Source organism: Trichomycterus rosablanca, chromosome 22 (assembly GCF_030014385.1).
Source record: "Trichomycterus rosablanca isolate fTriRos1 chromosome 22, fTriRos1.hap1, whole genome shotgun sequence".
NCBI lineage: Eukaryota > Metazoa > Chordata > Actinopteri > Siluriformes > Trichomycteridae > Trichomycterus > Trichomycterus rosablanca.
Window position 1 is genome coordinate 2,163,278 of NC_086009.1, and position 14,411 is coordinate 2,177,688.

General features: G+C 43.3%; 1 protein-coding gene across 1 annotated transcript; it reads right to left on the reverse strand.

The window, feature by feature from the left end:
• Positions 1–7,989: 7,989 nt before the first annotated feature.
• pax10 (paired box 10) lies at positions 7,990–14,135 on the reverse strand. The gene is made up of 7 exons (XM_062984764.1): positions 14,030–14,135; positions 13,021–13,188; positions 12,436–12,518; positions 12,108–12,264; positions 11,536–11,606; positions 8,304–8,448; positions 7,990–8,084 (listed from the first exon to the last, which is right to left on the reverse strand). The coding sequence occupies exons 1-7, from the start codon at positions 14,133–14,135 to the stop codon at positions 7,990–7,992; spliced, it is 825 nt and encodes a 274-aa protein (XP_062840834.1).
• Between the last annotated feature and the right edge of the window lie 276 nt (positions 14,136–14,411).

The following is a 14,411-nucleotide window of genomic DNA, read 5'->3' on the forward strand; positions in this document are numbered from 1 at the left end:
CTGTTTAAACGGACTAGATAAGTGTCTCTCGTGACCGTAAAGGATTTGGGAGACGTGATCTTTGCCTGATCGAGGGTCCGATAGCGAGCTTTGGCCCTCTCCAGCTCATTAGCACTGACCCCTAATTATGGTCATTAAGCCTATGAGAGCGGAAACCGAACAGAATAAGTATGATAGGACAGGAATGGGGGAACGGTTTATTGCTCCAGAGGAGATGCTGGGTCAGATACGGGACTGTGATGTGTTTTTTAAGGAATATTTACAAAGAATTGATGTGATAGAATGTTTGGATCCTTTAAGATTGTGTATCATGGGGTTTTGTTCATGATTATGAGAAGAATTCAAACGAACAGCTCAGTCTTTAGCAAAAACTTTATAAATGTTTACATTATAACAGAACCTACAGGATTTAAAGTGATATCTATACTTATTGTTTGTTTGTTTATTAGGATTTTAACGTCACTTTGGTTACATTCATGACAGGAACGATAGTTACTCATTACACAAGATTAATCAGTTCAGATCTTTAATATCAAACACAGTCATGGACAATTTTGTATCTCCAGTTCACCTAACTTGCACGTCTGTGGACTGTGGGAGGAATCCCACGCAGGTGCAGGGAGAACATGCAAACTCCACACAGAAAGGAGATCGAACCCAGGATCTTCTTGCTGTGAGGCGAGAGTGCTACCCACCAAGCCACCGTGCCTCCTCAATACTTATTTTAATTATGGTGTTAATATAAATGCCCCCCAACAATGACAGGAACAGTGGTAGCCTAGTGTGTAGAGCTTTGGGCAATCAATTGAAAGGTTGAGAGTTCGCATCATAGCTCTGCCATGCAGCCACTGTTGGGCCCTTGAGCAAGGCCCTTAACCCTGTCTGCTCCAGGTGCGCCGTACAATACCTGACCCTGTGCTCTGACCAAAGAAAGGCGTGTTCTATTCTGTTGTATGACAGATGTTGGCTTTTGCACATTTCAATCATAACAGTTTGGATGGTCCTTTTCATCTTTGGCCCTGAGAACTTAACATATCAGCTCAAACTCATCCCACTGTCATTGAGTCTATCTGAAATGAGTTCATGCCCAGAGAACTTGGCACCATCTGCATAGTGTTAAAAAACGGCTTTCTTTTCTTGTAATAGAGTGTCAGCTTGCATTTCTTGATGCAGCGGCGGACTGTGTTACAGTGTATCACAAAAGTGAGTACACCCCTCACATTTCTGCAAATATTTCATTATATCTTTTCATGGGACAACACTATAGAAATAAAACTTGGATATAACTTAGAGTAGTCAGTGTACAACTTGTATAGCAGTGTAGATTTACTGTCTTCTGAAAATAACTCAACACACAGCCATTAATGTCTAAATGGCTGGCAACATAAGTGAGTACACCCCACAGTGAACATGTCCAAATTGTGCCCAAAGTGTCAATATTTTGTGTGACCACCATTATCCAGCACTGCCTTAACCCTCCTGGGCATGGAATTCACCAGAGCTGCACAGGTTGCTACTGGAATCCTCTTCCACTCCTCCATGATGACATCACGGAGCTGGTGGATGTTAGACACCTTGAACTCCTCCACCTTCCACTTGAGGATGCGCCACAGGTGCTCAATTGGGTTTAGTCCATCACCTTTACCTTCAGCTTCCTCAGCAAGGCAGTTGTCATCTTGGAGGTTGTGTTTGGGGTCGTTATCCTGTTGGAAAACTGCCATGAGGCCCAGTTTTCGAAGGGAGAGGATCATGCTCTGTTTCAGAATGTCACAGTACATGTTGGAATTCATGTTTCCCTCAATGAACCGCAGCTCCCCAGTGCCAGCAACACTCATGCAGCCCAAGAGCATGATGCTACCACCACCATGCTTGACTGTAGGCAAGATACAGTTGTCTTGGTACTTCTCACCAGGGCGCCGCCACACATGCTGGACACCATCTGAGCCAAACAAGTTTATCTTGGTCTCGTCAGACCACAGGGCATTCCAGTAATCCATGTTCTTGGACTGCTTGTTTTCAGCAAACTGTTTGCGGGCTTTCTTGTGCATCAGCTTCCTTCTGGGATGACGACCATGCAGACCGAGTTGATGCAGTGTGCGGCGTATGGTCTGAGCACTGACAGGCTGACCTCCCACGTCTTCAACCTCTGCAGCAATGCTGGCAGCACTCATGTGTCTATTTTTTAAAGCCAACCTCTGGATATGACGCCGAACACGTGGACTCAACTTCTTTGGTCGACCCTGGCGAAGCCTGTTCCGAGTGGAACCTGTCCTGGAAAACCGCTGTATGACCTTGGCCACCATGCTGTAGCTCAGTTTCAGGGTGTTAGCAATCTTCTTATAGCCCAGGCCATCTTTGTGGAGAGCAACAATTCTATTTCTCACATCCTCAGAGAGTTCTTTGCCATGAGGTGCCATGTTGAATATCCAGTGGCCAGTATGAGAGAATTGTACCCAAAACACCAAATTTAACAGCCCTGCTCCCCATTTACACCTGGGACCTTGACACATGACACCAGGGAGGGACAACGACACATTTGGGCACAATTTGGACATGTTCACTGTGGGGTGTACTCACTTATGTTGCCAGCTATTTAGACATTAATGGCTGTGTGTTGAGTTATTTTCAGAAGACAGTAAATCTACACTGCTATACAAGCTGTACACTGACTACTCTAAGTTATATCCAAGTTTCATGTCTATAGTGTTGTCCCATGAAAATATATAATGAAATATTTGCAGAAATGTGAGGGGTGTACTCACTTTTGTGATACACTGTAAGTGACAAAAGTTTTCTGAAGTACTTCTGAGCCTATGTGGCTAATTTATCACAGCAGCATGATGGTTTCTCATGCAGTGTCATCTGAGGGCTCAAAGGTCATGCACATTCAACAGTGATTTTCACCTACAGGGACTGAGATCTCTCCAGATTCCCTGGATCCTTCCACAATATAATGAACAGTAGATGGTAAAAGACTTTGTGTCTTTGGTGGATCCTCCTTTTATACCCAATTATGATCCTCTCACCTGTTAGTAATTTTGAAAACGTTTCAAAACATTTCAATACAAACCTTTAACTATTATTTCGCCCCATCCCAACTCTCCCAAATATGTTTATATTTACAAAATACAGTTTAAAAGAAGCAGCATACGTCTTGTTTTCACTGGATTTTACCAAACGTCCCAGCTTTCCAGGAAATAGGGTTTATATTAATGTTAAAATAAATGTGTGATGTCATAATTGCGTACTTTTACAACATTAAAAGACATAGCGTGTGTGAATTTGAAGTGGAATTAGGCACAACACTGCATTTTACACACATTTTGGTGTAAAATATATGACATGTTTGAGCAAACTGTTTATACAGCCGCTGTTCCTCGGTCTTCTCACAGTTAAGCATTATTGTAGTGGGGTGTGGTAATGCAAGTAACAAAAACAGGAAACCCACAGGCTCACAGACAGGAAATGCTACTATTCACTGACAGCGAGACGTAAACAGCAGCAGCATCGGCGCACAGAGCGGCTCGGCGCTGAGCGTCTCTCCACATCTGGAGCTGCTGTGAGTCCTGTGTGCAGTAAACTGAGTGACTGAAGGAGGCAGAAATGAAAACAACTCAGCAGTTCATAATCATGACGCATTTTAAACTTTAATCGCTGCACAAAAGGGGTTCACAGGTAAAACGTCCACTATTCTAGTGACAAACACAATAACACGGTTAGTCTAGCTGCGCCCCTATGTACACACATCACACGTTCACTCCCTCTCTGTTACACACACATTTAATACAGTGTGAGGGTCATCGTGGGCTTTTTACAGAAAACAGTCAAGAGGAAGAAACTAAATCACAGTATCAGATCAATAACTTCAAATTCACTAAATAAATAAATCTTCCCGTCAGCAAATGTAGTCGCTCAGCAAGACGTTTGTTATCTAATGTTTGGTTTTTTGCTGTTGCGCTGGAGCTATGAGACTAGCTTATATTTTTGTTCTTTGCTCTTTTGTCGTTTCTTCACATTGTTGTACAGTGACTGTGTGACTTTGGTGGTAGGATTGAACATTCACTACACATCCAAGAGTATGCTGATTCTCATCCAAATGAGTCCAACTTCACGTCACAACCTGTGCCCTTATACACACGGTGAAATGAATTGGAACATCGACTGTGAGCCAGGCCTTCTCTTCATGCATCAGTGCCTGATCTAAAAATCTAGCAAATTCCTCGATTCCTAGATCATGGCACAGTGTTCCTGTAAATAAGCAGATGTCCTTCAGGCACTCTGGTTTCTCCTCACCTCTTCTGAAAATGCAGAAGGTGGATTGGCTGCTCTAAACGGTTGATTGTCTGAACGGTTGGTTTATTATTTGGTTTTTAGTAGATCTTTGATATTTGATTAATGCTGCTAGCATGTAAAGGTTACAACATTTGCTTCTCAGGCCATTGGTGCTTGATTGTCATTAGTCACTTGATGTAAACTTGATGAGGTTGGATCTGGCTGGTAATGATTAGATGCTGACTGGTTCGATATGTCCAGCTGTCCAGTCTTTGTGGACGCAGGCTTTAACTTGTCTTTGACTGGATTTTATGTTGATTGTCTGATGCATATGTGCAGTTAGGGACAGTGGGAGAGGCTTTGGACTCTCAATTGAAAGGTTGAGCAAGGTCCTTAACCCTCTTGGCTCTGTCCATACAATGGCTGACCCTGCGCTCTGACCCCAGCTTCCAAATAAGCTGGGAAATTCGTTGTACTGTACACCTGTATATATGACAAATAAAGGCGTTCTATATTCTATTCTTCAGTTGTTGAGGTCTTGGTCTTTGCTAATTGTGGGTGTAAATAGAATTTATTTAAATGGTTGTATTGGCAAGTACTAATATTGCTGAGTGATGGGCATTTTGGGTCAACAAGGGCAGAGCTGAAGATGATTTTAACTGGCTGATTGAGAACAGAACAATGTGGTTTGATGACGCTCCAAAAGCTTGAATCATTTTAGCTAGTTTGTTATAAAAATACTTATCTAATTTGTACTGTCAGTGCAGGTTCATCAGAAGGATTTGATCATTTCTCTCCACAGAAGCCACTCAGGTGCTGGTGAAGTAACTTTGTCATCTTGAAACTACTTCAGCTCTTTTTTTGCGGATCTTCCCGTGTTCAAAATCTGATTTTAACCACGCCACACGTCTGCTTTTCTATGCCACATCACCACTCACCTGCTTCCTGTTCCTGCCCGCATCAGATGCAAAACAACATTGCTTGCTTATGATGCCATACATGGACCCACACCTAAATGAAAGCACTTCTTGAACCCTGTTTATATTTTAAAGCTCTGAAACAGGTCTCGATTTGACTTGACCTTTCTGACTCGAGGAAGACCAGCATCGAGCCTGGTAGAATAAAGTTCTCATGGTCTGATAAGCTCATGCTCTCTTTGAATGATGACTGAACACCCAGCCTTCACTAGATAAACAAACACTAATCTTGCTTTTACCTAATAAAACTGGGGTTTTTGCTATACAAAACTAACTGCTGTATTTGCAACCTCTGCTTGCTCTGCTGCACAGAGACGGGGGATAATGGAGATCAGTGCATGACTCTCTGTGTGCAATACGGATCCCCATATGAACCCGCTTTGTGCTGGTGAAAAGAAGCGGTTCAGGTGCTGCACACATGTCAAAGGGGGCGTGTGTTACTCACGGCCCTCCTCGATTAGGATAGAGGTCTGCAGCAGCAGTTAAGGAGAAATAGAATCAGGTGATTGGATACGACTAGATTGGGAGGAAAATTATGTGTGTGTGAGGTACAGTGTATCACAAAAGTGAGTACACCCCTCACATTTCTGCAAATATTTTATTATATCTTTTCATGGGACAACACTATAGACATGAAACTTGGATAAAACTTAGAGTAGTAAATGTACAACTTGTATAGCAGTGTAGATTTACTGTCTTCTGAAAATAACTCGACACACAGCCATTAATGTCTAAATAGCTGGCAACATAAGTGAGTACACCCCACAGTGAACATGTCCAAATTGTGCCCAAATGTGTCGTTGTCCCTCCCTGGTGTCATGTGTCAAGGTCCCAGGTGTAAATGGGGAGCAGGGCTGTTAAATTTGGTGTTTTGGGTACAATTCTCTCATACTGGCCACTGGATATTCAACATGGCACCTCATGGCAAAGAACTCTCTGAGGATGTGAGAAATAGAATTGTTGCTCTCCACAAAGATGGCCTGGGCTATAAGAAGATTGCTAACACCCTGAAACTGAGCTACAGCATGGTGGCCAAGGTCATACAGCGGTTTTCCAGGACAGGTTCCACTCGGAACAGGCTTCGCCAGGGTCGACCAAAGAAGTTGAGTCCACGTGTTCGGCGTCATATCCAGAGGTTGGCTTTAAAAAATAGAGTGCTGCCAGCATTGCTGCAGAGGTTGAAGACGTGGGAGGTCAGCCTGTCAGTGCTCAGACCATACGCCGCACACTGCATCAACTCGGTCTACATGGTCGTCATCCCAGAAGGAAGCTGACGCACAAGAAAGCCCGCAAACAGTTTGCTGAAGACAAGCAGTCCAAGAACATGGATTACTGGAATGCCCTGTGGTCTGACGAGACCAAGATAAACTTGTTTGGCTCAGATGGTGTCCAGCATGTGTGGCGGCGCCCTGGTGAGAAGTACCAAGACAACTGTATCTTGCCTACAGTCAAGCATGGTGGTGGTAGCATCATGGTCTTGGGCTGCATGAGTGTTGCTGGCACTGGGGAGCTGCAGTTAATTGAGGGAAACATGAATTCCAACATGTACTGTGACATTCTGAAACAGAGCATGATCCCCTCCCTTCGAAAACTGGGCCTCATGGCAGTTTTCCAACAGGATAACGACCCCAAACACAACCTCCAAGATGACAACTGCCTTGCTGAGGAAGCTGAAGGTAAAGGTGATGGACTAAACCCAATTGAGCACCTGTGGCGCATCCTCAAGTGGAAGGTGGAGGAGTTCAAGGTGTCTAACATCCACCAGCTCCGTGATGTCATCATGGAGGAGTGGAAGAGGATTCCAGTAGCAACCTGTGCAGCTCTGGTGAATTCCATGCCCAGGAGGGTTAAGGCAGTGCTGGATAATAATGGTGGTCACACAAAATATTGACACTTTGGGCACAATTTGGACATGTTCACTGTGGGGTGTACTCACTTATGTTGCAGCTATTTAGACATTAATGGCTGTGTGTTGAGTTATTTTCAGAAGACAGTAAATCTACACTGCTATACAAGTTGTACACTGACTACTCTAAGTTATATCCAAGTTTCATGTCTATAGTGTTGTCCCATGAAAAGATATAATAAAATATTTGCAGAAATGTGAGGGGTGTACTCACTTTTGTGATACACTGTATATGATTGACACTGTCCACAGTCAAGCAAGTTTTTTATCACCATGGACTTCAGCAGAAGAAAAACTGTCACATTAAAGCTCGACTGAAGTTTGTTGCTGATTAGATAAACTGTTTTATTTGCATGACAAATCTCAAAGTCCTTGGTGGTGAAAAGCTTGCTAGACTGTGGACAGTGTCATGCACATTTGAGAATGTTTTAGCAAAACTGTCTGGATCTAACTGACCATTCAGACAAATTTCCTCTCAGCACAGGGGGAATTACAAGCTCCGACCTTGTTGAGTCAGGGCCCCCGGTCACTTTGTGACATCAGAACGTATTATTGTAGATTCCACAGTGATTATTTATCACGCCGGTCTTCGTCTCTCTGCTGGTGTGTTTGATGCTCTTCAGTTCCTGGGTCGTCAGATTTTGCTGCAGTATGGCTCACAGTCTCTGTCCTGATTCGTCTCTTCTGGTGACCTGTTCACTGTTGCAGGCTGTTGAAGGTGTGGTGCAGGGGACGTTAGTTGTGTTACTGATTACAGGATCGTTGAGGTCACTGCTGTCACACTACTGATGTGTTCAGTCGTGCTGGTTTAGTCTTAGTGTGCTGCAGGGTCTATCACTGCAGCCTGGTCCAGTACTGGCCCAAACCCATGTCCTGATCACCAGCATGGACTCCCACCGGTCCTGCTACTGACAAGCCAGGGAGAAAACCTGCAAAGGAGTAGTTCAAATGCTCGTTTTTTTATACAATGTAAATATATCATGACTGATTGTTATGTGTGGTTACATCATTGTGACGTTTGGTGGCCTGTAAGAGTAAAACACACCAACAGATCCGAAAAACACAATCACATTAACATGATTTTGCATTTACAGGCCACCATAGGCACACGGTGTGAAATCTGACGTGTTGTGTATTGTGCCACTCACCTGTATTTGTGCCGGCTGTTGGAGGAGGTGGGAGGTGAGGGGAGGAATAAGGGCTGGGGTCAAATTTTCGAGGTAGGGCAGGAGGAGCAGAAGGCGAGGGAGGTAACATGCTCGAATAGGAAGAGGTCGACTGAGGGGGCAAAGACTGGAGTACAGCGGAAGACTAAAGAAAGAGAAAAGGGAAGAGAGAAGGATAGTGAATGAAAATAGAAAACCAGAACACAACAGTGCTATTAAAAATTTTTTTTTTAGATTTTACAAACTGAGGGATTGAAAACAATCAACAAAATGAGCAACAAAATGCATAAGCTTGTTTATGCCCCAACCGTAGCCTCCACCTTTCAGGTGCACTCAGTATGACTCCTCAAGACATTATTCTTTTAATGACAGGGTGTGTCCCAAAACTGAGAAGTGAAACTGGGTCAGATAGAAGTGAAACATCAGTATTAGCATGAATTTCTGATACCATCATTTGTGTAAGATTATAAAGACAAATCAAAACGTTGGAAATCCAACAACAACTGCTTAGTGAACATTCCAAATTATTAGCATTTAGATTATACAGAGTTCATTTAATAAACAGCCATCAATCCCCACAGCACAAGGTCTGTACCAGCTTTTCCTTTCAAATAAAATTAATCAGTCGAGACAAGTTTAGTGACTAGTTTGCTTTCACTTTAAACCAACACTTGAAACATTAAGGTGACAAGTTTGTGCGTTATGGCTATATTGGGATTTTAATTAAATGTACAGCTGTTATTCTTCTGTGACTGAAATGAATAATAAAACATTAAAATGTATTACTTCATTGTCTTTTTTACCACCGCTTTATCCTTTTTAGGGTCGAGGGTGGTTTGATTCACTGGACAAAAGGCTGGAAAAACCCCAGACAGGTTGCCAGTCCATCACAGGGCAAACACACACACACACACACACACACACACACACACACACACAGGACAATTTTGTATCTCCAATTAACCTAACCACACGTCTTTGGACTGTGGGAGGAAACCGGAGCTCCTGGAGGAAACTCACACAGACACGGGGAGAACATGCAAATTCCACACAGAAAGGACCTGGATCTTTGCACCTGGGAATCGAACCCAGGACCTTCTTTCTGTGAGGTGACAGCACTTCCCACTGTGCGACTGTGCCACCCAACATTAAAATTGTTGTGTTTTTTTAAAATACAACCCCAATTTCTAAATTTCTGAGTCCCAACAATAAATCAGTGATTATTTTTAACTTGTACTCAACTGAAAACAATACAAAGATATGTACGATTTTTTTTTCATCATAAAAATAGAGTTCTAAAACAGATATTTTTGGTTATTTCTTAACTTTTTTTTTTTTTTTTTTACATTATGCTGCATTAGCAGATAAATGCTAAATGAGCAGATATTTACATAAATAATAAATGTAAACATAAAGATAATATATAAATTTACATTTATGATATATGTAAGATATAAATAAATCTTATAAGGTAAAGCGTCATATATGTTTAAGTTTATTGCTGACTCGTGTTTATTTACGTTTTGGTTTACAGTACAGATTAGCTTTAGCCTCCTTGGTGACCTGGTGCTACATGTAGGTGATTGACAATTAATGAAATAATCTTTACATCACGTAAAGTAAAAAGAGACAATAAACACTTTCAATCAGAAAATAAGATGCATCTTATCCGTTATTTTGTCAGATTAATGCGAAATACAGGAATGAGTTTGTGTGGATACTAAACAGAAAGAAACGATCCCACCAACAACCACAAGAGGGAGACAAACCACTACAGTTTGGTTTACACCCGCTTTAACAAACACAGCTTTACTTTAATTTTTCGGCATTTAGCGGACTTACAATTGTGACCACATACATTGCAAGCACTTGAGGGTTAAGGGCCTTGCTCAAGGGCCCAACAGTGGCAACCTGGCAGATAGGGGGCTTGAACCAGCAACCTTTTGATTAATAGCCCTATACCTTAACCTCTAAGCTACCATTGGCATCACTGAGGTCAAACCTTCACACAGAGTGATTTCTGCCACTGTTCTGAGCTTGTAGTCATGTAAAGCTTGCTTGATTGTGCATCGTAATACCTGTTTTCGAGCAGCTGTTAATAAACAACAGGTCTGTTTTGGTGTTTTTATTATATCCCACCATCTGATACCATTTCCAACCTTGCGAGATCTGAGAATCTTTTACTGAGAGGTTTGCGCCACAGGGTGCGTCTGGTCCAATAAAACTGTCTTGTCAACTAAGCAAAACAGTCACTGAATCTAATCTAAAGTTCTGCCTTTACCTCATCATATCTAACGACTGGCAACACACACACACAATTTAGGACACCCAGACACACGCACACACACACAAACTCACACACAATTGGGACACAGACACACAGGCGCTTTTCAGCACAACGCAGGGCACACACACACAATTCAGGGCACACACACAAACAAACACACACAATTCAGGGCACATTCACATAAACACACACACAATTCAGGGCACTCACATTAGCACACACACAATTCAGGGCACACACACCTAACCACACACACACACACAATTCAGTATACAGACATACACAATTCAGGGCACTCACACCTAACCACACACATACACACACAATTCAGTATACACACATACACAATTCAGGGCACTCACACCTAACCACACACACACACACACAATTCAGTACACACACAATTCAGTATACACACACACACACACAATTCAGGGCACTCACATTAGCACACACACAATTCAGGGCACACACACCTAACCACACACACACACCCAATTCAGTACACACACAATTCAGCACACACACACAATTCAGTATATACACACACACACAATTCAGGACACACGCACACACAATTCAGGGCATACATACACATAACCACACACAATTCAGGGCACACACACATATAAACACACTCAATTCAGGGCACACACGTAAGCACACACACATACACAATTTAGGGCACACACACACACAAACAAACAAACACAATTCAGGGCACACACACAAACATAACCACACACAAGCGTGCACACACACACATTCACACGTAGGGCAAATTTTACTGGCAGTGGTAGTTTAGCAGTTAAGTTGCCACTGTTCACTGGGTCCCTGAGCAAGGCCCTTAACCCTCAATTGCTCCAATTAATTAATCCAATGTTTTTGGACTTTGCAGCGCTGCATGTGACGTTAGATGTTGGTTACCTGCACCGTGGAGAAGACAGACAGCGACCCGTAGGTGGAGAGAGACGAGTCACTCCGACTGTGTGCTGAACCTGGAACAGAAAGAGAGGAAGAGAAGAGAAAGGTCACAGCAGCTGAACTGAAAAAAAACTGCAAGTGTTCTTTATCTTTGCTTCAGGAAACATCCATCCATCCACCCACAGACATGCACTATACGGACAAAAGTATTGGGACACCCCTTCTAATGTTTGAATTCATGTGTTTCAGACAGAGCAATGGCTAACAGGGAAGGCCCTTTCCTGCTCCAGCATGACCTGACCCCTGTGCACAAAACCCGGTTTAAAGAGCCCTGACCTCAGCCCCACTCAGCAGCTCAGGAATAAACTGGAACATCAACTGAGACCTTCTTGACCGACATCAGTGCCCAGCCATACAAATACTCTTTTAAATGAACGGGCACAAATTCCCACAGGCATACCATTTGTTTTTGAAATGACTTGTCCAACAAGCTCATGGTCGGGTGTCCCAATACTTTTTTTTTCCCTCTATACTGTATTTATAAGCAAAACAGGGGACAATACACATGTGCTTACCAGAGGTGTTTCCATGGTGAGGATGATAGACAGGCGGGTTAAAGGACGTGCTCAGGGGTGTGTGCGTTTGAGAACAGGAAATCCCGCCCCCCAACCTCTTCTGGTTCCTCAGCTTCTCCTCCCTCCTCCACTTAGCTCTCCGATTGGAGAACCACACCTGTCAATCATCGGTTTCAGCACAGGTCAGTGCACAGAAGTGGGTTTTATTATCAGGAGGGATGATGCATTATTTAATCGCTCACAGAATTAAAGAGAATCACAGTGAAATAATAAATGCTGATGAAAAGGTTCATGTGAGACGTCTGAGTGGTTTAATAGAAGTTCAGACCTGGATGCGAGCTTCAGGAAGGTCGATTTTGGCAGCTAGTCTCTCTCGGGCGAAGACATCCGGGTAATGTGTCCTTTCAAACTCTGAAAAAGAGATGAGGAGCCAGTTATCAGTGATCTTTGAGAAGTGCATGAGTAGAAAACACAGAGGATCCACCGCTGGCTGATGGAAAAGAAAATCACTTTACACTTCATGTCAAGCATTCTCCAATCGCGGTCCTCCACTGCCAGCGCAGGCACAATACAAGTGGCAGCTGTAGCCTAGTGGTTAAGGTACTTGACCAGTAAGCAGAAGGTCACTGGTTCAAGCCCCATCACTGCCAGGCTGTCACTGTTGGGCCCCTAAAAAAGGCCCTTAAACCTCAGTTGCTAAGACTGTATAAAGTTGCTTGTGATTAGAGCAAAATGTAAGTGGCAGAGGATTTGTAATAGGGATCACACATACACACACACACACACACACACACACAACTCAGGGTACACACACAATTCAGGGTACACATACATACACACACAATCCAGGGTACACACACACACACACTATTCTGATTTATGTGGTATGTTGGTGGAACCGGTTGTACCACACCTTTCTCCAGAGCGTCAATCTGCTCCTGGCTGAAGCTGGTGCGGTTTCTCTGAAGTTTTCGTTTGAGTTGGAGGTGCAGCTGCGCCTCGTCCACCTCGTCCCTCTCTCCCTGCACCCCTCTGTCTGCCCCCGCCATCGTCTGTACGTTCATATCATCCATACAGCCATCTGATAGTGAGAGTGAGATCAGTAATCATGGTTATAGCACTAGTATAAGAACCTGACACTTTTATTTCTATTTCACCTTGACACACTATATGGCCAAAAGTTTGTGGACACCCTTCCTAATGAGTGAATGTATAACAGGTGTATAAAATGATATATGGTATAGAACATTGTGGCAACAGTTTAGGGAAGTCCTCTTTCTCTTTCAGCATGATTGAGCACAAAGCGAACTCTATAAAGACACTGCGTGTATAGATCACTACAGTATATATTCACTGTACAATTGTACATCAGTGAAATGCTTCTGTTTGGTAAAGTTTATATAATATGCAGAACAATTCAAGTGAAAACTACAGGTTTTAATCTCAAATGTGCTATTGACCGACCGGGCGTCTACACAGACCTGATTGGCTATGTCTAAGGAAGAGGGCTGGCTATAGCCCTGCGTGGAACTGGTGCCTCCTCCAGGGTATTTTCCCTTGTGGACACAATGAAACCCTGATCAGGATAAAGTGGTTCATTAGTATGAAATTAAATGAAATATTGGGATATATTAGTGGCTTATCAACTCAAGATTATTACCTGCCCCCAATGACTTGGGCTTTTATTTTACACATTGCATCTCATGTAAGTAAATCAGTGTACATACATGTGTTTTTCATGTTTATACATTTTTAATTTTATCTCAGTCTTTTTTAACCCCACTGCCTGTGTGTTTTCATCTCTTACATTCCCTCTGTTGTTTCCTGTCTGCCCTGGCGTACCCGTGCCGTGCTGTGGAGTGATGGTGTTGGACTGGCGTACCCGTGCCGTGCTGTGGAGTGATGGTGTTGGACTGGCGTACCTGTGCCGTGCTGTGGAGTGATGGTGTTGGACTGGTGGTACCAGGAGTCCGTACTCATCCAGCTGGAGCTGTTCTGGAGATTCAGCATGCTGCGTTCCTCATACATAACACGTCACCACTTCACCTGCCTGTGGGCATCGATCTGCTCGGTCCTCTCCTCCCTCTGCTCCTCCTGGAGAAAGAGCGGGAACACAGATTTATGTTTACAACTGTGACCGAATACAATCCAAGCAATAAGGTTAAGGGCCTTGCACAAGGGCCCAATAGTTGCAACCTGGCTGTGGTGGGTACTTGACCCAGCAACTTTCCAATTACTAGTCCAGTATCCCAACCACTGAGCTCCTAATGCCATTAAGACATGAAGAAAGTGTGAAAAGTAAAG

Bases quoted from the DNA above. Each gene is read 5' to 3' on its own strand.
- pax10 (XM_062984764.1), bottom strand. From the start codon at position 14,135: ATGTATGAGGAACGCAGCATGCTGAATCTCCAGAACAGCTCCAGCTGG. The intron at 13,189-14,029 runs GTACGCCAGTCC...TCTCACTATCAG, and splicing joins CACTCCACAGCACGGCACAG to ATGGCTGTATGGATGATATG. The intron at 12,519-13,020 runs GTGTGGTACAAC...TCTCTTTTTCAG, and splicing joins GATTGACGCTCTGGAGAAAG to AGTTTGAAAGGACACATTAC.